Source organism: Gopherus flavomarginatus, chromosome 11 (assembly GCF_025201925.1).
Source record: "Gopherus flavomarginatus isolate rGopFla2 chromosome 11, rGopFla2.mat.asm, whole genome shotgun sequence".
NCBI classification, from domain to species: Eukaryota; Metazoa; Chordata; order Testudines; family Testudinidae; genus Gopherus; species Gopherus flavomarginatus.
Genome location: NC_066627.1, coordinates 47,148,809 through 47,172,689, shown reverse-complemented (window position 1 = coordinate 47,172,689; position 23,881 = coordinate 47,148,809). Strand labels below are relative to the sequence as shown.

Here is a 23,881-nt window from a genome sequence, read left to right as displayed (position 1 = left end):
CATTGTCTGGATGTTCAGCTGACAACAGAAAGAAATATGTCATGAGGTAAAGCCTGGAGTTGATTCCTGTAGTTGATGTAGATAAGAGATACAGGGCCTGATTCTCCTCTCACATACACCAGGATAACTCCACTGACTTGGGTGTAGTTACACCCAATTTTCACTGGTGTGAGAGGAGTCCTTATTTAGCATGCTGCTCTTTCTGCAGCCCAATAAATCCCCCACCTCTGCTGCTCCCTCAGAACCAATAAGGTTGAATTAGTAACCCAGAAATGGAAGGGACGTTCACTGTGATCTGTCTTCCCCCAGCCACAAAGCTTGGATGCTATTTGCAGATTTATTTTTTTTTTCCTTAACTAGCCAGGTGAATGGATATTAATCCACTAGTCAATGGATATTAATCAATGTAAATCAGAAGCTTCCAACTCATTTTTGATAGGCCCTCTATGATAAATTAGAAATGACCACACCTGGAAGGACTGTCCCACTGCAATTTATATCTTCAGAGTGAGTTGGGGGGGAGGGTCCTCTTGTAATTTTTTTTTTAAATAAGGCTCCCTACCCCGATGGACTGTGATCCCCTGCGGAGGAGGGGTCCCTGGAAGGTAGAGTAACTGCACTTACTAAGAGTGGTTCCCGCTTTGGCTACCTGGCAAGACTGAGCAAAGTGCTGAAGGGGGTTGGGGCTTTTCAAGACCTCTGGAGTTATCTCATGTTTCAGAAAATTTGCTAAAGCATCAGAAGCTTAACATGCCTGACTAAAGGCCTTTATGATTTGGATATTTAATCCCATGATTGGGCATGGCTCCTGGCTTGTTTGTAAATGGCACCTGTGTTATGCTCCCCCAGGCCTTGTATCATGGCTGCTCTCCTTCTGCTTGGGAATTTAGATGGGACTCTCTTCAGAGCTCATCAATACCACTTTTTAACTACCTAAAATGGTCACGGCTGAGTAGAGCCAGGCCCAGGAGATCTGCATTTGTATTTCCACTTGCGTTTTAGGAAATCTGTCCCTGAATTTGCAGCAGAACTTCCCCAGAGCAATCTGGTGTTCTGGCTCAGGCAAATCCCCACTCACTGGGGCACGTGTGTTGCTCCCTCTCTCCCAAGGACCAAGTGAGCTGCCTCTGCAGCATTCTCAATCCCTGCCAGCCTGGAGAATGGGAGATGGGGACCAGAAATCAAATGAAGCGCTCCTGGGTGGAAATGCAAAGAATAGCCACTAGGCGACCAGGCCATTTTTCATTATTTTTTTGTTGGGAGAGAGAAGTTCCTGAATCTCATATGAACCCTGGGTGAGTTTTTCAGCCTGGCCTTGGCTTGGCCTCTGGTTTTGTGCCTGAAATTGTAGAGATGCCATTTAGTTCAATTTGTCCTTTATGCCCTTGATTTACTGGGGCAATCGCATATTTAAACATCTAAATGACATGCAGCAACTGCATCCCCAAATTGCCAGAGTTTGAAAACATGGCTCCTCTCTCTCTCTCTCTCTTTCTCTCTCTCTCAACGAGCAGTTGCCAAAGATAATTTTTCATGTGGACCTTTAGCCACAGCTGAGGCTCCTGCAGGAGCTGGAAAAAGAGTGCTGTGCACCTTCCAGCCAACCCCGCCCCCCAAACTTCTGCACTACTGACCCACTGGATGGGGCAGATACATCGATGAAACAACATCTCCTGGAGTTAGTGTAACAGGCCCGCATGAGCCAGGGCGTCCCGCAGAACAGACTTGCCTTAATTTTACAGAAAAATAAATTAACACTACTCAAAATGGCCACCTGGACATTAATCATAACATAAAAAAACCAGCCCTTTGTTGAGTGAGGCAAAATGGTGTTAGAGCTAGGTCCCTTATAGGCCAGGTTTGTTAAGTTTAAGAGAGGGAGAGCCTGCCTTCCCTGTCACAGCTTCACCCAGAACTGGTCCTTGAAAGAAGCAGCCAATTCTTTTTATCTTACTTGCTGAGCCCTGATTGGCTTCTGCCTGCTCCCAGTCCTTCTAACTGCAGGAGGGTCAAGTCTCATTGGCTCCACCGGCAGCTGACCCTGGGAGATCTCTGTAGATAATTCCTAGAGGTCCAAACTCACTTTTCATCATTTCCAAAAGGACCACTTTGTAGAGAGGGATGTGCAAAGGTTGGGCAAGGCCTCTGGTAGGGGGCAGTAAATGCTGGCTACACCCCATCAAAGTCAGTTCTGTGCCCAAGAGCTGAGAGGAAAGTTTATGAAAGGTCTGTGAAAGTCCTGGAGAGTTGTTCAGAAACAAACTCGGGGGGCCAAATTTTCAAAGGAGCGTAACCATTCGCTGTCCCGCACTGCTCATGCAAGTGGTGTAACCGCAGGGCTCCATAGGAATCTGTGTGCATAAAGAGGTGGGTTTTGTGACATTTTGACCCTATACATCTCGTGTGTCTCCTCCCAAGGTGGTGTGAGTCTGCGGCTATGTTCTCTCCAGTCCGGAAGCCCCAGGAGTAAGTGCTCCATGCCCTCCCTTCTATCCACCTCACTTAGTTGTACTGTTTGGTACTGTCCTTTCGTTATGTTTTAACACTGAATGCAGCAGCATCCTTCCTACCTGACACCACTGATAATGTACTATTGCTTCTGTTTAAAGGAAAGAGCAGCAGCCTGAGCCATCACCCAGGTCTGTATCACTGCCAACATGCCATTCCCATGCTTTACATGTACGTGAGAGTGTGCGCACTATGTATGCCTGTAACCAACAAGGAGCTGAGCACCATTAAAACCAGCATAGTGGCTTGTACATGCTTGTTCTGTGCTGTGGGACATGTCTCTGTGTGTCATACATATATGTAATGCTGGGCCTTATATCAGATTTTCCTTCTTCGCAGTATACCTTGACTATATTTTGTAGCTATGTGTATGGATAGTGTTTAAGGGGGTTGTGCTGGCAGCAGATGAAGTTTGAGGTGTGTCAAATTTGCCCTCAGAAATGTATTGTCACAAACTGATGTCTTCTGAGTTTTTGGCAAATGAATGTCCAGGATACATGGGAAAAGGGGACTGTTTTATGCCTCTCTTTCCTCCGCCTGCTTTCAGAATCCTGGAGCTGAAATAACAATGTAGACCCAATTTTAACACTTTATGTTCTGTTCCCCTGCCACTGCATGTCCCATGACTGAAGCGCAAGCCTGGCTCTGCCCTTCTTTCAGCTCCTGTACCAGAAAACCAGAGCATGTTCAGCCAGACACCCTCAGAACTCTCCCAGGCCATGGAGTTTGGAGAAATGGAGCATTGCCTACGTCCACTGGCCCTCCATGCCATGCAATCGCTTTGTACGTCAACAGCTCCAAATACTTCCCAGCACTCCCCTGTTAGCCCTTCTTACCAGAACCTGTTGTGTGCAATAACTGATTATACTCTATGGACTCAATCCCATAGTCCAGGGGTCGGCAACCTCTGGCATGTGGCTCGCTAAGGTAAGCACCCTGGCAGGCCGGGCCGGGCCGGGCCAGTTTGTTTACCTGCTGCATCATCAGGTTTGGCTGATCACATCTCCCATTGGCCGCGGTTCACCGTCCCAGGCCAACGTGGGCTGAGGGAAGCAGTGCGGGCGAGGGATGTGCTGGCATGGCTTCCCACCATCCCCATTGGCCTGGGACAGCGAACTGCGGCCAGTGGGAGCCGTGATTGGCCGAACCTGACGATGTGGCAGATAAACTGACTGGCCCACCAGGGTGCTTACTCTGGCGAGCCGCGTGCCAGAGGTTGCCGTCCCCTGCCATAGTCTTTACTCATTGACTTCAGGTGGAGTTTTGCATGAATAAGGAAAGCTTCAAGATTTGGCCCACTATAATTAAAGAGCACAGGCATAATATTTTATACCTTTTTCAAACCATCACTGCAAGATACAGAGGATGCCATTAGCATGACTGGCAGCAGGTACTGGAACTGAGGAATCACCTTAAGTAGGGTATGCCTCATTGGATCGCAGATCTCTCTGCCTTAGAGTTCGCTGAATAATGTATGCGACTGATGTTTTCGCAGGCTAGCGGTCCACTAGAGCTGCTGGAATGTTTTAGCTTGAACAGATTTTCCAGTGAAAAATGGGCAAGGGGGAAATGCTGATGACAATTTTTGAGACAAATGTTCCTCATTTTCCATCCAGCTCAACCTAGATAATTGCTTTTCAGTATCCTACCAGTTCTACTTGGCAGTAATTTCAGGTTGAGTTTCAAACTGAATGTTTTTAACCTTCCACCCCACCCAACTTAGTTTATGACCTAAATATGTTAAGAAGGAAATACTGTTGGAACTAAACACTTCTTGCAGATCACTAACATTTTAAATATAGCAAGACAGTTGTTTTACACCCAGAACTGTCTAAGGATGGTGTTCCTGTATCTGCCGCACCTTTCAATCTAAGGGCTAGAAACAAGTTAACTTTTCCCTGGCACAAAATCCAGTAAAGGATATTTAAGTAGATAAGGTGCCAGCTAAGAGGATTAAGTGCCCAGCTTTACTGTTATTTCCACTTTATCTCCTTCCTGTCACTCATCTGAGCTTTTCTGTGCATGTAGGATCTCCAAAGTGCTCCATCCACAAGCTGCCAACTAAATCTAATCACCAACATCATGTTTTCACAATTCAGACCTTATTTTCTCTTGCTTTGAGGCCTAACCTTGTGCAGTGAGAAGGAATGTAACCTCCCATCCTTCATTCCACTTCAAATATCATCAGCAAGGAAAACAACACAGGAGTGCTTTCCTGGAAGAGACCAAGCGTGAAATCTTGGCCCCAGTGCCAATGAGTCCAGTGGAGCCAGGATGTCATCCCAATAATCTGGCTAATCTGGTCTCCTGTCTCTGCTAGTCGCATATATTGTGTGCTTCAGAGGAAAAATTAAAATCCCCAGACTGCACCTAGTTGGCCCATGCAGAAGAATCTCTACTTGGTCTCAGCCAAGGTTCTGTTCAGACCCTGAAGTCTGAGGATTGATAGCTCTTTGTGATTTTATATTAGCCTGTGTAACTGTAACTGCAGATGCTATCCTCAGTCAGAGAAGCATTTTTCTTTTAATCTCACAAACATCCTGCAGCAGTAAGCTCCATAGGTTAATACACGTTAGAATAGTATTTGTTAGTGGTTTTAATTTTATCCCTTTTAATTGTATCCAGCACCCTTTTGTTCTTATGTTAGGGGAGAATGTAAATTGGAGTTGCATAACTGGCCTTTTCTTTCCTATTCATTATTTTCTATAACTTCCTCACCTGTTTCCTTTCCAAACTAAGTTTTCATAGTCCTTATAATATTCCCCTCATGCTTCTAATCATTGTTGTTGCTCTTCTAGGACAGTGGCTGCAGGGTGTGCTGTTGACTTTTATAATAGCATTAAAATATTTTCCATATCGTTCTCAATAGCCTCCTTAGCGCAGCCAAACCTTTCCCCCCAATATTTTGCTAGAGCAATAATCCTCCCTTCCACCCTCTAACACTGCTGCAGAACTGGTGAAGGCACTTGACAAAGATCAGCACATCTTCCCGCTTGAGGGCGAAATTGTCAGCACTCTCAGTGCCCATAAAGAAACTCTTTCCACTCAGATAGACAGTCTGGACTCTTTTGGAATGGACCCCAATACCCTTACATTGAGTAGCACCGGAAGATCTCATTGAAGCCAGAGTATACTCTGCAGGACCACGCCCCTAATTTCATATGCAGTGCACTTAAGCCCACAGGGATTCAATTATTAATGTATTTATTATTTGTATTATGATATAAGGGCTCCAATCATGCATCAGAGCCCCACTATGCTAGGGACTGTCCCAAACTGACAGTCAAGGCCCCTTTACACAAATGCAGTTACACTATTTGGGGTTATCCTATTACTGTCTAGCACTCTAATAGCTTTTTTTTTAGTTACCAAGAGAGGTAGTTTATTTTGCCTTGGATTTGAATTAGGCATCGCAGCTTGGAGATGGGTTTTGTCTTTGCCATTTCTCTGTTTTGTTTTACACTCAAACTTGTCTGCATTCATCCCGTGACCAAGCACTGTGAAGTTGTTTGCTGATCAGCTATTAAGAAACATAAGCTCATTTCTCTGTGACCTGCAGTGCAGGTTGTGATAGGCACAAACCATGTTGGTATTTGGCTACATTTTTTTTTTAACTCCTCATACAGTCTGCTCTGTCACAAAGTGCTTTGGGTGCTTTCTGTCCATCTGCATCGCAATTGGCTTATGCCAGGGGTGGGGGAGCAGCGCTCTTCACGTCCTGATGGCTGACCTCCACAGGGTAGCTAGCTATGATCACTCCCTCTAAAAGCGCACACATCTCTTGTGTCTCACTCAGTGTAGAGATGTAAGTCTGGCCAGCCAGCTACCCTGTCTGATAACCTCTGGGGAAGCCGAAGGGACGTGGTGTGACTTTCTCACTACTCCTACTAAGCAAGGCTTACCATTCAGAGAGGGTAATGGAATGTGATTATTCACGTACTAATCAGGCTGCAAATTCAGTGTGGCAAGTTGTCTCTGCTTATTTTGTCTTCTGACCAAAGTATTAAGGGGCACATGGATGGCTTAGCTAGGGCTGTGGAGATTTCTATGTGAAATATATGTCATGTTCTTTAAAAATGGTTTGTTGAATATCTGTAAGTATCTGTGATGAGATTTATGCCCTTCCTTTTGTATTTTTCAGGACAGGATCAGGCAAACTGAAAAAAAAGTCAGAGTGCAAAGAAACAGAATTCTAGGGAACTGTAGAGTTAGAAGAAGCAGATTACGTGCTCCAGCATGAGTTAGGGTCACCTGCAATTGTATAAATAATCCTAGCAACCAGTTTAAAAGGGCTCCGTCAAGCTGTAGATTGTGGTTGTCCATCCCACTTCCATTGAAATCAGAGAGAGTTTTACCATTAACTTGAATGGGTGCATGATTGGGTCCCTCTGCAATATATTTATTTTAAAAAAATATATGTGGGTGTATATCTCTATATAATATTAGAGTGATATTGTTATTAAAACTGGTGTCAGATATTCATGCTGTGACTGTGTGTAATCTGGGAATAATCAGTGGCCATAATGGGGGCTGATTATTTGAAAAGAAGGGACTGCTACTTTCTTTAGAGACTGAAAAGGAGATTAAGAACCCAAGTAACCAGTGTGTCTCTCCAAATCTGTGCATGCTGAATATTCTCTGTCTATGATGTTATCTACAGAGCCCAGTGGTATGGCTACCCAGGCAGCTAACCTGTCACTTGGGCTCTATGTGAGTGCAGGGTCTGTCTGCACGGAACTTGTTGCAGAGGCCTTCCGAGTCCTAAAGAAAGAGAGGGTGGATTCCATTTGAACTTGCCCTGGCTGCTACAGAGCAGAAAGAATTTTGCAAATTCCTTCTGTTACTAAACACGAGCTCCTCAGGCTGCCAAGTTCAAATTTAAGAAAACAGGGGGAAAGCCAAATAGGGTCCCCCCCCTTCTGAAATGTAAATATATTTGCAAAGTTGTCTAGTAATGCTTGAGCACAGCTGTCAGTGGTCTACCTCATAACCTTTTCGCAAAGAGAAGGCAGCTCTGTGTCAAGGGACCTCTATCTTGGTGAATGGCTAACAGTGTGCGAGTCCCTGAGCACAGAAAAGAGCGTGATTCGGGTCACATTCATGGGAACTTTATTGATTCATTAACAAGTCCATAACTGCCTCCCTCCGACACACACTTTTTTTGATCCGGATTTGCAAGTGATACGAAAAATGGATTTTATGAATTTTGAAATTCCAATTCCTTAGCCTGGAGGGATTTGCCACATTCCACTGATGTGAGTTTTTAACACCTAATTTCACGTAGCACTGTGGCAAGCAGAGAAGGAGCAATTCATTAATCACTAAATACTTGGAAGAAGAGAAATAAACCCCTTGAATGGCTTTGGAGGAAAGTTTTATTCTAGGACATTAACGTGGACTCCACATGCTTGGGGAACTGAAAAACCAGCAATTAAATTTATTTACAAGAAATTAAGGAGAGACTACTTTTTTTCCAAGCAGGTGGTAGGCTCTATCTGCCAGACTCATTTTTTTAGTAAAGTCAACAGTTGGTGAAGTAATGCAACCAACCGAGTGCAGAAGGGGTCATTCCTAATAGCGAGTCATTCCTAATTTACTACAGAGCAATTCCTTTCATGACTCTCACTGCAACAAATAAAATCCTTTTTTTTATTAAATGGCCAGATTTTAGTATCCCATCACAAACTCAGCCATCAAAACAGCCTGTCTTTTAAACGTAGAAACGATCATCAAAGTTTCCTGTTTGGCATTTGCTTCCGGGTCTAATCTTTACTCTCCCCTCATTTCCAGTAAAAGCAAACCATGCAGAGAGTCACTATGTGGATGCTGCTCAGGAAACTCTAGGTACCACGGGAAATGTGTCGCACGGAACTAATCTAAAGCTGCACGGCTCATTCTCTCTCTACCCTGCTACCACCCGTTCTGATCACTTCCCTGCTTAATAGAGGTACTAGATGAGTAAAACAAATTGAAGAGCCTCCCCATGTCCTTCTCTGACATTAAAGGCTTTCTCGTTTTCCAATAATGCGGCACACAAGAATCAACAGAAGCTGGGGAAAAGTGTAATGCTGACACTGGATATGGGCTAGCAAGCCAGAGATTGGTAGCCATGAAGGAGGCCAAGAACTGAGCTTAAAATAATGCTGGAAAATAGAGCATTAAAAAAAACCATTCATCATCTCTCTACCCCACCCTAAGCTACAGGGAACCCTTCCACAGTTAATTATATATTATAAAGCAATACAAAATTAGTAACAGAAAAATCACCAGCTCTCCACCTCCACCAAACATTGTTCCTTTGGCTCTCTGAATCCCTATGAATGGGCCTTTCCTAATCTTGTGGCATTTGGAAGCATGGCTTGCCTATCTAGCACCTCTACTACGCAGCTAGAGAAGGACTAATCTTCAAACTATTATAATCGACATAGGAGATATATTGTCTCTCCTATTGTGGGCATATCTCCTATTTGCATTAAAAGTGATCCTGCATATAGGTCGAGTGGGGAATAAATAGATAGACTTTAGAGTCTGATACACACAGTGTCTTTTATCAAGTTGACAACTTGACTGCTAACCATCTTCAAAGACTTCTCCCACACTTTTGTTCCTTGACACACTTGTCTGAGGATCCTAAGGAATTTCCAGTGTCCTTTTTCTTTTCTTGACATATAAATATATCCATTATTCTCCTGTTCACATTAGAGTCAACTGCCCCCCTCCCCAACACTGAATTTATAGGCAGCCAACAAGTGCCTTGAACAACTAATCCCCAGCATTTGCGTGCTTTGAATAGTGACAGTGAATTCCCATGTATTTCTTGCAATGAGTGCAGGATCACAAGCACAGGGGCAGCAGGGAGCTGAGTGATGCAGCATGCTTGTGACATGGGATTTATGCATGCTCTTTTTGGAATCCATTTTAATTCTCAAAATCACAAGTCCTTGTCTGTTTGTTAGAGAGCAGCTAAAGTAGAGTTTTAAAGAAATCTCTCTGGTTTTCTCAATGAATTATCCCACCCTGTATATTTTTTTCCTTTATTGCTATTCTTTAGACAGATATAAAAATATAGATATAGATACAGATATACCTGCCATGAATGGATAGCTTCTAGTTTATCTGGGAATATTTTTATATATCAAAAGCTCAGAATCAGAGGTAAATCCCATGTCTGAATGGGTGACAAAGGGGAAGGTTCACAGAAACCAATTCTCCATAGTGAGATACTTCTGTAGCTAAATGAATACCAAGAATCTTCATATGGTCTCCCACTGTATGTTCTGGCCATGCTATGGCTCCCCTGGAGTTTATATTAGGAATGTCTGACTTAAATATCATCGGCGCGTGGTCAGTTTCATAAAGATTACTTAAATAGCTCACAAAAAGTCTGCTTCATATTAGAGATATTATTAATATATTTCTTCATTCTGAACATTTAAATTTTATCTTATCTTCAGTGTTCCCATGTACCAGTGCAGACTTTTCTATCCTTGGAGGTGTATGCGTCTAGCTGATGAAGGCTCCTCCCTCGTAAGCATTGATGGTGTCAGCTGTTTAATTTTAGGGCTCTTTTTGGCACATATTAATAATATTAATAACACTTCTTTCTCACCTGTCATTACACAAGATCACCTCCTGGAAAACTGGAAACTCTGCTCTTCACTTGTTTGTCTTCTGACATTGGTGTCAGTGGCCAAGTGAATTTGTATGACTTCCTAGGGATGGATACTTTCTTATATGGAAAGGCAGTGTAAATCGCTGTTCACCCTTGCTTTCTTCAGAAGAAATCTAACTCCTTCCTTCCTGCGTGGCTTTTTCTTTTATATCCCCCTTCTTGACTTCTGCTGGAGGAGGAAAGGAACCAATTCATTAACTAAGTATCCTTCCAAATCTATACAAGATCTCAAGAGGGAGTCTCTAAGAATTGGGGATGTAGAGCCATAAAGGAATCTTGGTCTTTGGTATAGCTGGATCTCTTTTATTATTTGCATCAACCACTGATGCCATATTTTGTTTTGTAGAAGGGGAAGACATGTTTGGAGTCTACCCTGACAGAGTGGAGCAAGAAAGATGTTCTTACCAATCTCAGGAGAAAATGATGTGTGGACTGATAATGGACAAGGGGTGTTTACAGAAGAATGGGGTAGCATGAGGGGATGCCTGAAATGGAATGTAGTTTAGGTGATTCTGGTTGAATAAAGAATAGGCGAGATTTGCTGATGTGCTCTGCAAGCTTTAGCACTGTTCCAGCAATGCAAAACAGGCACAAACCTGGCTTAATTGGCAAAGAGCAGAGGGTGTCAGGACTTTCTGGAAGATTCTCACTCATGCAATAGTGCATTCTAGAATGTTCTCCCATAATACTAGTTCTAACTGCCGAGAAAAACACAAGGGACGAAAGCTGTGTGCTAGAAACAGCCGAGGCGGAGAACAGCGGAAAAAGTCAGCAATATTTTAAAAATACCTCACCACAGGGTTAAATAGGTTTCCTGATTCACTTCAAGAGCCAGATGCATTTCTAAAGTGTTTCTTTTCTGGCTTCCCTGCTCCGTCTGGTCTGAAGGGCGTAGGTAGCATTGTAATGACTCTCAGTGGGATTTTAGCTCCTAAGTGCCTAAATCCCTTTTGAAAATGAGATCTAGGCTCCTAAATCAGTGAGGCTGTCTGGCACTGAGTGCAGCAATGCCTAAATACCTTTACATATTTGGGCCTCAGGCACCAATGCAGCTCGAGCATTTTCAGTTTTTTCAAACTCAGCGCTGTAGGTATGAAGATAGTCCCCCCAGTACGAGCATTGCTGCCCACTCAGGTCATAGCAGGGGAAAGGGTGATTTCCCACCACATTCTAAATGGAATTTTTACTCTGAGCCCTGCTTTCTCCTCTGTTCCCTGGGCGATATTCACCCCTGCTCCAACTCTGTGGAAGCCAGTGGAGATACACCAGGCATGATTTTTTGTCCTCTTTTGAATTCTAAGCCAGCCAGGGCAAGCATTGTATACCCACATTTTCTTTCCTTGATCTTTTCAGCAGTTGGCTTCTACCCATTATTCACACCAGAAACCTGGTGGTCAACAATGGCTATTATTTCAATCTCAGCAGTTCTGCCTACCTTTAACAAACTGGTCCGACAGGCCGTGAACTCGGCACAAACTGTGGATTGAACAACAGCCCCATTTCCAACAGGACATAATGTTCCTCTCTCTCTCTGTCTCCCTCTGTCTCCTGGATGTACTTTTCAGTAGAACAAATATTACTGCCAGCTGGGTTCGTATGTAAATGACTGTTTAGTCCAGGATGGTATTGGAGAGATGAGGCAAGTGAGCTGTCTTTTTTTGGATCAACTTCTGTGTCTCGCTCGCCAAACAGAAGTTGGTCCAATAAAAGATATCACCTCACCGATCTTGTCTCGCAAATATTCTGGCACCAACATGGCTGCAACACCACTGCCTACTGGATGGTATTGATCAGTCTGGCTAGTATTTTGCTATATGCAGGCAAAAGGAGAAAATGAAGCAGCTGGATGAGTATAATTTCAAATACATGATAAAACCCAGTAGGTCGTCATTGTTATTGATCCAAAATTACAGTGAATGCAGGGAATCCTCAAGGAGTAAGGGAATGCAAAACCAGAACATCAGGGGATTGCTAAGGCTATGAAATTAACCCACAAAACCCAGGAGATTTCCAACAAGAACTTAAACCATCAATATCCGTAAACACATTATGTGTCAACCAACTGTTCTGTGTTGTGTATGTACACAGAGGGTTAGTTCTTAACCACTTTTCTGGTGAATGTTGTAACCATCACATGCCAACCCAAAGCCCGCTGAAGTCAGTGGGAGTCTTTCCATTAACTTCACTGGAATTTGGATTGGACCCCTACATGTGCTAGTCAAGAATGGACTTTCATTTATCAGAGTAGATGGTTGCTAGGAATCTGCCTTAGAAAGTAAAAGCACATTTCGGTAGCAGAGAAAAGGTAAATTATACATTTCCACCCTTCACTGGATTCAGGTTAAATGCTGAGCAAATTCTCATTTAAGTCTGTGCAGTAATGCTATAGGGTTCTTTTTTTAATAATAATAATAATAATAAATAGGTTTTAAACAAATATTAACCAAGAGCAGCTACCTTATTCTAATACAGGAACCAACCAGACCCTCTGATTCTATTCTTATTTCCCATAGATTTTGGTACAGGCTACAAAACCTTGTGATTCGCTTTATCCTCCCTTCCCCTTAGAACAGGCAGAACGAATGTCCCATTCTCCCTCAGTTCATGCAAGTGTCAGTTACAAGCCTCTTTCTTGCAGTTGTGTGTGTCGAGATAACCATTCCCTTCCCCCTTCCACTCAACGCACGTACTGTACTACTGAATAATGTCCATCTACCATCTGCGTGGTTGGCATCTAAGTACCACTTCTCTGACGCACTGCACCTCACCTTGCATGATGTTCTGCTTGGATGAGGACATGATCTTAGATTAGCTGAAAGCATTTGCTTTTCTTTTGCATTCTTCCCTCCCCAGCTCCGGCCGCCTCTCAACTGCATTTTCTACTGCAGGGCCTGTGTCTGCATGCAGATTCTAATCAGCTTTTACATTGAAAAAATTGCATGGCAGAAGGAAAACCGTAATGGATTACCAATGTTGTCTTTATTGTTAATGTTTGTTTGTTTGTTTAACACAAAGGAATGTTGGAGGCATTCCAAATGTCGAGAGTTTGAGTACTCAGGGATCAGACCTGAATGGATTTTAAATGTTCCTCAGATTCATAAGTGATATTTTTAATGAGTAAAATATTGCACCTTGTGATGTCCTAATATGAAATTCCTCTCTCTCATGTTCTGTAGGAAATTCAGTACTTTTTGATTTGCCATCCTTAGTTCATGGAATCTTTTGCAACATATTTACTTGGGAAATGGGATTGGGGCAACCAGAATAAGGGCCCAGTTTTATTCAGTGATGGATAATTAAGTCCCAGGCAGACTGTGAAGAGCTACAAAAGCATCTCACAAAACAGAGTGACTGGGCAACAAAATGGCAGATTAAATTCCATGTTGATAAATGCAAAGAAATGCACATTGGAAAACATAATCCCAACTATACATATAAAATGATGGGGTCTAAATTAGCTGTTAGTGGGCAAGAAAGAGATCTTGGAATCATTGTGGAGAGTTCTCTGAAAACATCTACTCAATGTGAAGCGGAAGTCAAAAAATCGAACAGAATGTTGGACATCATTAAGAAAGGGATAGAAATAAGACAGAAAATATCATATTGCCTGTATAAATCCATGATATGCCCTCATCCTGAATACTGCATGCAGATGTGGTTGCCCCATCTCAAAAAGGATATATTGTAATTAGAAAAGGTTCAGAAAAGGGCAACAAAAATGATTAGGGGTATGGAACAGCTTCCGTATGAGGAGAGATTAATAAGACTGGGACTTTTCAGCTTAGAAAAAAGATGACGAAGGGGGAATATGATTAAGGTCTATAAAATCATGACTGATGAGGAGAAAGTAAATAAGGAAGTGTTATTTATTCCTTCTCATGACACAAGAACTAGGCGTCACCAAATGAAATTAATAGGCAGCAGGTTTAAAACAAACAACGTATTTTTTCACACAGCGCACAGTCAACCTGTGGGACTTTTTGCTAGAGGATATAGTGAAGGCTAAGACTATAATAGCGTTCAAAAAAGAACTAGATAAGTTCATGGAGGATAGGTCCAACAATGCCTATTAGCCAGGATGGGCTGGGATGGTGTCCGTAGCCTGTGTTTGCCAGAAGCTGGGAATGGGTGACAGGGGGTGGATCACTTGATGATTACTTGTTCTCTTCATTTCCTCTGAGGCATCTGGCATTGGCCACTGTCGTAAGACAGGATATGGGCTAGATGGACCTTTGATCTGACCCAGTCTGGCCGTTCTTATGGATAAACAATCTTTACATGCCGAGCATGCACAATTCTCAAGAAGAACAATTCGGGCATGCAGCACCTCTCAGGATGAAGTGCTAAGAGATAGGGTTGAATTCTGGATTTTAGCTTTTGGCAGACTTTGTCAGATAAAATATTTGAACAGACCTTGCAGAATAAAGAAATTCGAACAGTACATGCAACGCAAATGAGCCTTACAAATGAATAGGCTACAAGAACACGCTTTTTTTAGAATCAGATTTAAAAAGTAGCCTCACCTGTGCCTCTAATTTAGGGCACCTGTGTTTTACTGTTAGCATTAGAGTTCTAGTTAAACGTTTGGATCAGTCTGTACAATGAGGTTTCACAATATAAAGCGACTATGTAAAAATAGCACATCGGATCTGCTCCCTGCGTGTCTGGTTCCTTTACTGACGAAACCAAATGCTCACTCCTGGCAGCACAGTGCAGCCGATAAAGCTGTCTGTCTCACATATCCACAGCTGTATTGTAACTGCAGAATTTTTATTATTAACGATGAAATAAGAAGCAGCTTATTTCTTAGATCTGAGGTGGCAGCACTGACAGCTAGAAAAAATAAATCTTTGCTACTTCAACTAAGCAAGTTTGACCTAGAAGTCACTGAGATAGGATAAGTTCCCACAATACCCTTCTCTCTGATTCACTTTCCTAAGCATAATCAGCGACTTACTTCAATCAGGTCATGTGCACCTCTGCTGCTGAATTTGTAAGATTTCCAATGGAGAATGTTAACGGTTATTGTGGTAGAAACCACTTAGAAATTATGTCTGAACTTTTCTCAGGCTTGAATTTCCATTAATATGAAATACTGGATAAATGAGGAAGTGCTTTGTAGTCGTTATCTATTCTCAATAAATAACTTCTGTTAATAATCAGTTGGTATTTGGCAAATATTAGGTCTATGCAAAACTAAAAATATTTTCAGTTTTGTTCCTGGGAATGTTGCAATTGTCAATTTTTGCTCCTTTCATAAAGTTTCACAAAATCATTTTTGCAAGTTTCATGTGAAAATTCATCATCTTCATTTGAAATTTCAGAATTCAGAAATTTGAAAATAGAGAGGTTTGACTCTACAATAAGACTGTTTATCAACAGGAATCAGGGTGGTTTTCAAGCAAAAAACAGAATATTTTGCAATAAAGTTGGATCATTTTAAAGAAATTGCAATTAAATGCAAACATATCAGAATTTGAAGTGTTTCCAATTTTGCTGCAAATATTTAAGTAGCCCTAGTAAATATGCAAGTGCTTTTTAACCTCAAATCCTTATTAGGATTTTAATTCACAACTATGTAGTTAACATTCATTACATGTACAGAAAAAGATTTTTATTTTAACCTGAGGATAGAAGAGGAGTTGAGAAGTTTTTCAGTCTGTAGAAAAGATGGCGTGAGTGGAAGGGGAAAAGAGACAGGTGACTGGCCTGAAAAGGCATAAATAGCTTTTTAACTTTACTTTGAAACATTTTTGGTAAACCTTTGTTAATATTTTCTTATTGAAAAAGGATTTTTGAGGGAAACTGTGGAAAAAAGCATCATAACTCATGCTAGGAACCAATAAATGATGTAAGGAATTGTCAACATCATTGTTTCATGCCATTCTGTTCAGCAAGCCCTCCAATAATAGGAGGGGTTTCTGTTTGAACTTTCATTATTTTTTCCCAATTAACGATTCCTTGCATTTCATTCACGATGATGGAAACCATTCTGAAATGTTCTAAAAAAATTAAACCTGGACACATCTCACAGCTGCTTTGTAATGTCGTGGGTTTCTGAGGTCTGAAAGGGAAGGGATATGCGGCTTCAAGAGTGACTCCCTCCTGCTGTCTCCTTTTTGTCTTTGTTTCAATTTGTTTCCATGAATAGTCAGAAGGTCAGCCTGAAAGACCGTGTCTTCTCCAGTCCCCGAGGTTCTGGAACTAAAGGGAAAAGCTCTCCTCAGGCTCAGAGCCTCCGGAGATCCCCCAGCGCTGATCAGAGCATTGACGATAGCCCTAGCAAAGTGCCCAAAAGCTGGAGCTTTGGAGACCGGAGCCGAGCCCGGCAAGCATTCCGGATCAAGGGAGCTGCGTCTCGACAGAACTCTGAAGGTGAGAGCTTCTGAGGGCAGCCATTTTGCCTTGTCACCATCGACTGCCATCCTCTTGGTTTCCTCCCAAGCTAAGTGGGGTCAGAGTGGGTCGGCGCTTGGATGGAAGATCTGCATGGTGCTGCCACAACAGGAATTTTGCTGGTAAATATGAATCCAGCAGATAGTCAATCAAGATGTCTCCATTACTTGGTACAGCATAAGGCATTCTGCTTCACATAGGAAATATTGGGGTTTTGATCCTTGAATTATTTACCTTCTGATTTAGATATTTAAACTTCTCAGAATAATTTGATCAAGAGTTGTCTTTGGATATTCTGTGCATCTCTCTTTGTCTCCAGCCATCTATATGTCCACCATGAAAGGGATCAGATACTGATTACCCAGTAGCAGGGGAAGTTGGAGAATCTGTACTCAGTGATTCTTACTCTATACCCAGTGATTCTTACTCTTACTTAAAGATTTTGATAATAGGCAGTTCATTTAAACAGGATACTTGCTGGCCCAGCCAGTTTGGAGGAGGTGAAGGGGATTTGAACCATCTAGACTTACTGAACTGTTTCCTTCTCTCCCTTATTAGCACGTCATAAGGTATTGTTTTATCCACATGAAGATGCTGTGGTAGGAGAGGAAAGAGGAGAGCTTCATTCAGTTATGTGATGCTGTTAAAGACAGATGGGGACTGAAACTGGTGGTATCAGATGTCATCTTAGCCTAACTCAGAGGGAGAGAAAGCTTTTGTTAAGATGCAAAGATAACATGCCATTTATGTCTTCCATGTGCTCACTTCTGGAGTCTGATGCTCCCATTCCTCCTGCTGCAGCGTCGCTCTAATTAGCTGTGGATTCTCTTTTTCTTTCTTTCTTTTAAACCCAGAAGCAAGCCTCCCTGGAGAAGACATTCCCGATGATAACAAAAGCTGCAACTGCGAGTTTGTGACGGAAGATTTAACGCCGGGACTTAAAGTCAGCATCAGGGCAGTGTGGTAAGAAAGGAAAAGGAGGTGAGGGAGGAAGGAGGATGGAGAGACCTCCCTACAGGGTAAAATGTTAAAGGGAAATAAATAATAAGGGTATCGGTAAACCAGGCAGCATTGAATAATGCACAAATCCCATTGCTGCTGGCTGGATCCACCCCAGGTGCTCTGTTTTCCTTTGTATAAAGCTGAGCTGGGAAAACAGTTTTTGCTTGGAGGAGGAGTAAAGGGAGAAATGGGAAAATACCCTAACAGTGTTAAATCCAAATCAGATCGCTCGCTTCGTGGTTAAATGCTGACATTTACACAACCAGATGGAGAGAGGACACACAAGGCTGACGGACTGAAGGGCCCTGGGGCTATGATGTCCTTTTTAGCTGCCAGAAGTAAGGACACGAAATGCTTATCTAAATCCCCACTTCTTCCCCACTCACATTGGTGAGTCCAGCTGGCCTACCCCTCTCTATAAGCCACGCACTTTGGATTTGGATCCTAGGCTGAACGTCCCCAAAATCTGGCAGTGTCTAGCACTGATATTCCTCCTCCTTCCAGAGCTGAAGGATTCAGATACAGCACTGGATCCAGAGCCAGACTTATTGTTTGGGGCCTGGGTGCTAGAACCAGTGTTCATCTCCACTCCTGTCCTGTGTTGTTCAGTCAAGACTCCTGTCCGGTGACCTAAGCCCTAGCAAACAGAATTGCCACCTAGAGGATCCAGGTCTTATTCTTAGACCCGGCCTCCTCCTGTTGGAAGGATGGTGGGGGTAGCTTTAGAACAGTGCCTTGGGGGCACCTCAAGAACGGCAAGGTTCAAGAAGTGAAAACATTGGAATTCACCCACCATGTTGCAAATGAGCCATTGTAACACATCCATAGATGCACATATCTAGACATAAGAGTCATCATCTACAACGCACACGTGCAGATCTGGAGAGGGGACACAGGCCCCTGGGCTTCAAAACATGGGCTTCTCTGACTTGCCCTAAATGATAATCTCTATTAGCTATAGTAATAGCAATATTAAGATTTATAGCCTCTAGTCATCTGGCACCTAGAGATCAGTGGGGTATGCATGCACACTCACACAAGATCACCCAGTATAATACATGCCCTCCAGCTCAGGAAGTGTTTTCTGAGCCACTGGGAACCACTGGAGCTCATGTCCTAACCATCTGGCACTCTTTATCACTATATCATGTCATTACAGGAGGCTTCCATCAGAGGCTGAGGAAAGCAATCCTGGTCAGGAGGCAATAGCCATTCCTTTCCTTTCCCAGAGGCCTCTGCCACTCCCACCCCACACAGGCCCAGGTTGCTCCATTACTTTCAGCCATTTGCTGATAGAAACCTGGTAGCTGTCTATCCCACTCCTCTCCATTGTCTTAAAAGAGGAGCCATTTTCCCTAAGAATTTTCTGAGAGGAGTTGAAAAATCAGTCTTTCCTCAGAAAATAGCTAAAGGTAAGTGGAGAAAGAGAAGCACAGGGCTTGTTGTTAGGAGAGCTAAGTTCTGTGGCTAAGGGGTGGCCTATTATTCTTTTTTGGCTCATATCTGAGATCCAGACAGTATTCAGATAGTGGGAACCCCCACCTAATGTGCACCATCCAAATACCAAGGGCTTTGCCCTTCTGTACTGCTTGGATTATAAGTGGGCACTTTGCTGTGTTGGGGAGTTGTGCTTCAATCCTCAGTGAGGCAGGGATTTATAGATGCTGTTCCCCGCTACACACACACTAAATGCATTGCTGCCCAGCATGAGGATCGAAGAATAAGCAGGAAAAAATATACATCCACCAGAGAATATTGTCCAATTATTAACTTTTTGGGGGCTGGATCTGTGCTTGCTGCTGGCATCAGCATGAAAGGCACAAGGAGGATATTAAAGCAAGCACAGAGCTACAAGAAAATGCTGGCCCTTTCCCCATCCTAGATACCTTAACCCTCAAATAGCAATTACACCTCTGAGGCATTGGGGCTTGCCATTTGCACACCTCTGGTCTGGTAGGGTTGACTGCTACTGTGGGGCTTCTGACATGGGGAGCAGCTTTAAATTGCTGTGGCCACCTAGGAGAGACACCGAATCAGCACCATCTCTATGTGCCCCGATCAAACCCTACCCCTAGTCAGCTGGGTTGTTCCAATCTGCCCCCAAAGTCCCCAGTGGGGCAAGCTGGGGGTTGTGGATGCTGTGCATTACTGAGCCTCCTCCCCTACCTGGAAGACTTTCTACCAAGCTGGCTAGTGAGACCAGCAGCCTCAGAAACGTACGGAGCCCTACATCTTGAACTTTGATTCTCTCTGCTTTATCTAAAGTAGCCTCAGACGGTGTTCGCTTTTCAAATGTCTTGTTCCGCTGACTCCCAAGTAGCTCTCTGCAGCATTGGCATGCCTTTCACTCTACAGTACATGGCTCCAGCATGAGGAATCTATTTTTTCCTTTCTCTCTCCCCTAGCATCATGAAATTTCTTGTTTCCAAACGGAAGTTCAAGGAGAGCCTTCGGCCTTACGATGTGATGGATGTCATCGAGCAGTACTCAGCCGGTCACTTGGACATGCTCTCTCGGATTAAAAATCTCCAGTCCAGGCAAGAGACTCCACTGTTTGTTGTGATAGCACCCCAGTGGTGGATGATAGGAGTGAGAGGGTTAAGATAAAGTCCTTTCTTTAAACAGACATATCTATTTTTCTTTCTAAGAAAAAGCCTAATGGAAAACAGTGGATTTCTGAATAACTTCTGGTTATTCTGAGTGGCCACAAGGGGTGAATTTTTGGCACAGAGTGCCGGGCGGGCAGATTAGTTTTACAGTGCCCATTATTTCTAGTGTCCAGTCTAGGGGAGGGAGCTGTGCATTCTGGGTAAGGGTGCTAGACAGGCTCCAGGAGCAGCCTCAGGTTCTGTTATGAAACAGAAGCAAACCCTGTTCCATCTCCTTGTGCCAATAAACCTGTGTTACCTCCCATCGCATGGCACCACCGGAGAATCCTTACTGAAAGTATCCTGCCCTCCCCCCAGTCCCACTCCACATGCACAAGATGGTTGTTCACATTTCAGCCTCCCTCAGAGAGTATGTTAACTTCCCTCACTGTGGCCCAGCATGTGGTCAAAGAGCAGACCAGGGTGTACATAAATCTTTCAGAAGCATTTAGGAACATATGTCTCAGTGATTTGTTGTTGAATACTTATGATTTGACATCACCATTTGGGGGGCTGTGTGGCATATCGGGTATCCTTTCCAGCAGTGAAATAAAATTAAGGCACTACCCTGGAAGTACAATTTTTGGCCCTCTTGTTAAGAATAAAGGAGCTATTAGAAAAATGGCCCCAGTATGAGAGGCTCTTGTAATAATTTTACATCTTTTGCTCTGGGAAGTGGGAGGAGTTTGACCTCAGTTTGGATTGGGTGGGAATGGGGGAAGAATGTCTTAAAAATATGGGAGTTTAACATATCAGCCCAGATGGGTAGCCTCAGTGAAACAGGAACTAAACTGCATCCGCTGTATAACTGTCCGAGGGTACTGAGTTGGTTTTGTAGGCGAGGGAGTGCATAAAGGGGATCTAACACAGGACAGGATCGAACTCCTTGTGTTTAAACTGTATGGAACAGGAAGCATTAGGAAGAGTATAAAAGGAGAGGGAGAGAGAGAGAGACTTAAAACTCCATCCTTCCTCTCCAACACCCAAATTATTTTACCTCAGAAAAAGTTTAAATTCAAACCTATGAAGCATGGATGAGAGAAAAGCCATTGACAGTAAGAACTCTACCCTCTCTCCTTACAAATAACCCTCAATCGTATCAATTAAGAAAACCTGCCCTTTGCGGCCTACAATGTGTAGATATACGTGTAACTCAAGGCATGACTTTGCACCTTAAATTACTTTCAATCAAAGTGAATGTCACTTATATGCCTAACTAACTGCTTGTGCCTGTGTATCAGGCAGAGACAACCAAGTAATGACATGTAAATATTTGCCTCTGCAAACTTGTAGATGAAAAATGGGTGCTCAAATGGATGCTACTCTACAGCCTAAAAGGGTCTTTCTCCAACCCCCATTGAAGCGAATGGAAATGTTTCCATTGATTTCAAAAGGAGTTAGATTGGGTCCTTTGCACGGATAAGGCATATGACAGGAAACTGTGAACATTGTCTTTGCTTCTTTAATTTCAAAATCTAAACGATGGAGCCACAGTTGGAGATAAATCATAGTCTGTTACCTCATATCCCTCATAAAAGTACTTGTGTTGCCAGAATAATGTGTGTTACTTATATTCCCATTTAATTCTTGATTCGTCATGTCATTGTGAGAGTCATTTGAAGAGCAGGACTGAGCTTTCTATCCCAAACCCACTGTGTCTAGCAAAGCACTTAAGCCCAGGTTTAGCTGTAAGAGCATGAAATCACTTGAGTAAAATCTCTCCTTTTGAGATTTCCGGCCGAGGTGTGCCCAGAAAAGTAGTCTGTCTAGGTTAGGGAAGATCTAGATGGGCACCCATACTTTTGGGGGTCTTCAGCTGAACCTTGTCCCTGGCAAGGTTCTCCAGTCCTGCCTCCATTTTTCTTGTTCTGAGATTGTGTGTTCCAAAAAGAAAGTTGTTCGGCTGGTTGATTTTGGGGTGGAACAGGGAGTGGCTGTTTTGAAAGACAAGGCCAAATGCTCCTCTCGGTTGCATCCGCATAGTGGGATGCAGTAGTCATTGGGGTAGATTGTGACATAGACTATACTTCCTTCTACCCTTGGAAGGAAGGAAGGAGTAAAACTATCTCCTGGAGCCCCATGTAGGCTACTTGGACCTTCATCTCAGGCACGCAGGACATTGTGCTGTCACCTACTCCCCCGTCCCCAGAACAGGTTGGTGGAAAATGAGCAGGGCATGGATGGGGACGAGGCCAAGACTTGGGTGTGTCCCACAACATGCTAATCAGCACAGTGGAGCTCGTATGGGGGGCAGGGAAATGGGACAATGCAATTTGCCACTGATGTAAAGCTATGATAGATGAATATCCCCTGCATCAATGAGGGACCGAGGCAATACGTTCTCTCTCAGAGAGAGAGAGAGAGTTTGTGATGATGTTTGACATTAGCTCTCTGTGGCCAGTGTTTTGTTGGGTTAAAGCTTTATTCAGGCAAATTTGTGGGGGTCTTTACATGCACTTTTCTCTTTAATCATTTATAACTCTCTGTCACTGCTCTTTTGACGTGTCTGTAATTGGTTCTTTTTGGTATTCTGTCCCTTGCTCACATCCCTTTCCAACACCTTTCCAACCATGGATGCATTTCATTCACCGAGTGTACAGTTCCACAGTGTACCTCATTTACACCTTGCTGAGGATGTTTTATCACTGTAATAGAAAGGCGAATATATATTGTCTTATATCTGACATTGCCAATGGGACACTGCCACATATATGCAAATATATTCCAGTGTGGACAGTATGTTGCCTATTATATGCAGAGTGACTCCCATTTTAAGCAGCATTGACGTTCTTCTGATGCCTAGTTCCATGAATCTTATGTTTGGCCAGATAAGATTTGGCATTAACCATGAACGATCAGGCAATATAATGCTGCATTCTGTTTCAAGCGGAATATATTTTCCAATTCTCTCTCTCTCTCTCTCTCTCTGTCTTTTATTTTTTATTTTTTTTAGTTGTTCCTTATGTTTCCGCAACTTTCCGACCAAGTTTTTTCTACGTGTTGCTTCATTATGCATTTTGCTGGTGTCTTTTTTCTTATTTACTTTGCCAGGATAGATATGATTGTGGGTCCCCCGCCCCCTTCAACTCCCCGGCATAAGAAGTATTCAACCAAAGGACCCATGCTCTCTTCCAAAGAGTCACCCCAATACTTGCCTAGGTTAGGATTCACCAAAATGGCGCTTTCGCTGGATTTTTCATTTGCTTAATGTCAAACCCCTTTCATACCAGGTATATGACGGCATGTATCACTTAATAAGGCAACTCGCTGACACATATAACTCAAAATCCCTTGGCTGTACTTTTGACGATGGGTTTTCACACTAGGGCAAGTCTAAGGGAAAAAAATTATACAACCATTGATTTCTTCAGTGAGCATTATTCAGTCTTCCTCAAGTAGTTGTTTGGGATGACAAAATCATAATTTGTTACGATATTGCAGCCAATTATAAAAGACTACAAAAATATCTTCAAAAGCAACAAGCTTTGTTATTTTCACCTAGAAGAAGAGGCAAATTAAGATTAACTAAAGAATGGAAAACTTCTCACTCTGTGTGTGTGTGTATCTATCCACCTATTCCATGTTTTTTTCAGTGGGCAACATTAGAATCAAACGTGTTTCATAGTTATAGGGAAGGACGTGAATAAATGCACTG

General features: G+C 43.0%; 1 protein-coding gene across 8 annotated transcripts in view; it reads left to right on the top strand.

The window, feature by feature from the left end:
* Positions 1–23,881, top strand: part of KCNQ2 (potassium voltage-gated channel subfamily Q member 2) — a 120,546-nt gene that overhangs the window by 82,867 nt on the left and 13,798 nt on the right. For 2 of the 8 annotated variants that reach the window (XM_050918661.1, XM_050918659.1), the window contains 6 exons: positions 2,610–2,639; positions 8,299–8,352; positions 16,332–16,555; positions 17,431–17,539; positions 19,984–20,115; positions 23,278–23,385. In XM_050918661.1, coding sequence (XP_050774618.1) covers positions 2,610–2,639; positions 8,299–8,352; positions 16,332–16,555; positions 17,431–17,539; positions 19,984–20,115; positions 23,278–23,385 — 657 coding nt within the window. The remainder of the gene's footprint in view (positions 1–2,609; positions 2,640–8,298; positions 8,353–16,331; positions 16,556–17,430; positions 17,540–19,983; positions 20,116–23,277; positions 23,386–23,881) is intronic. The other 6 variants (XM_050918667.1, XM_050918666.1, XM_050918660.1 and 3 more) reach the window with 5 other exon arrangements.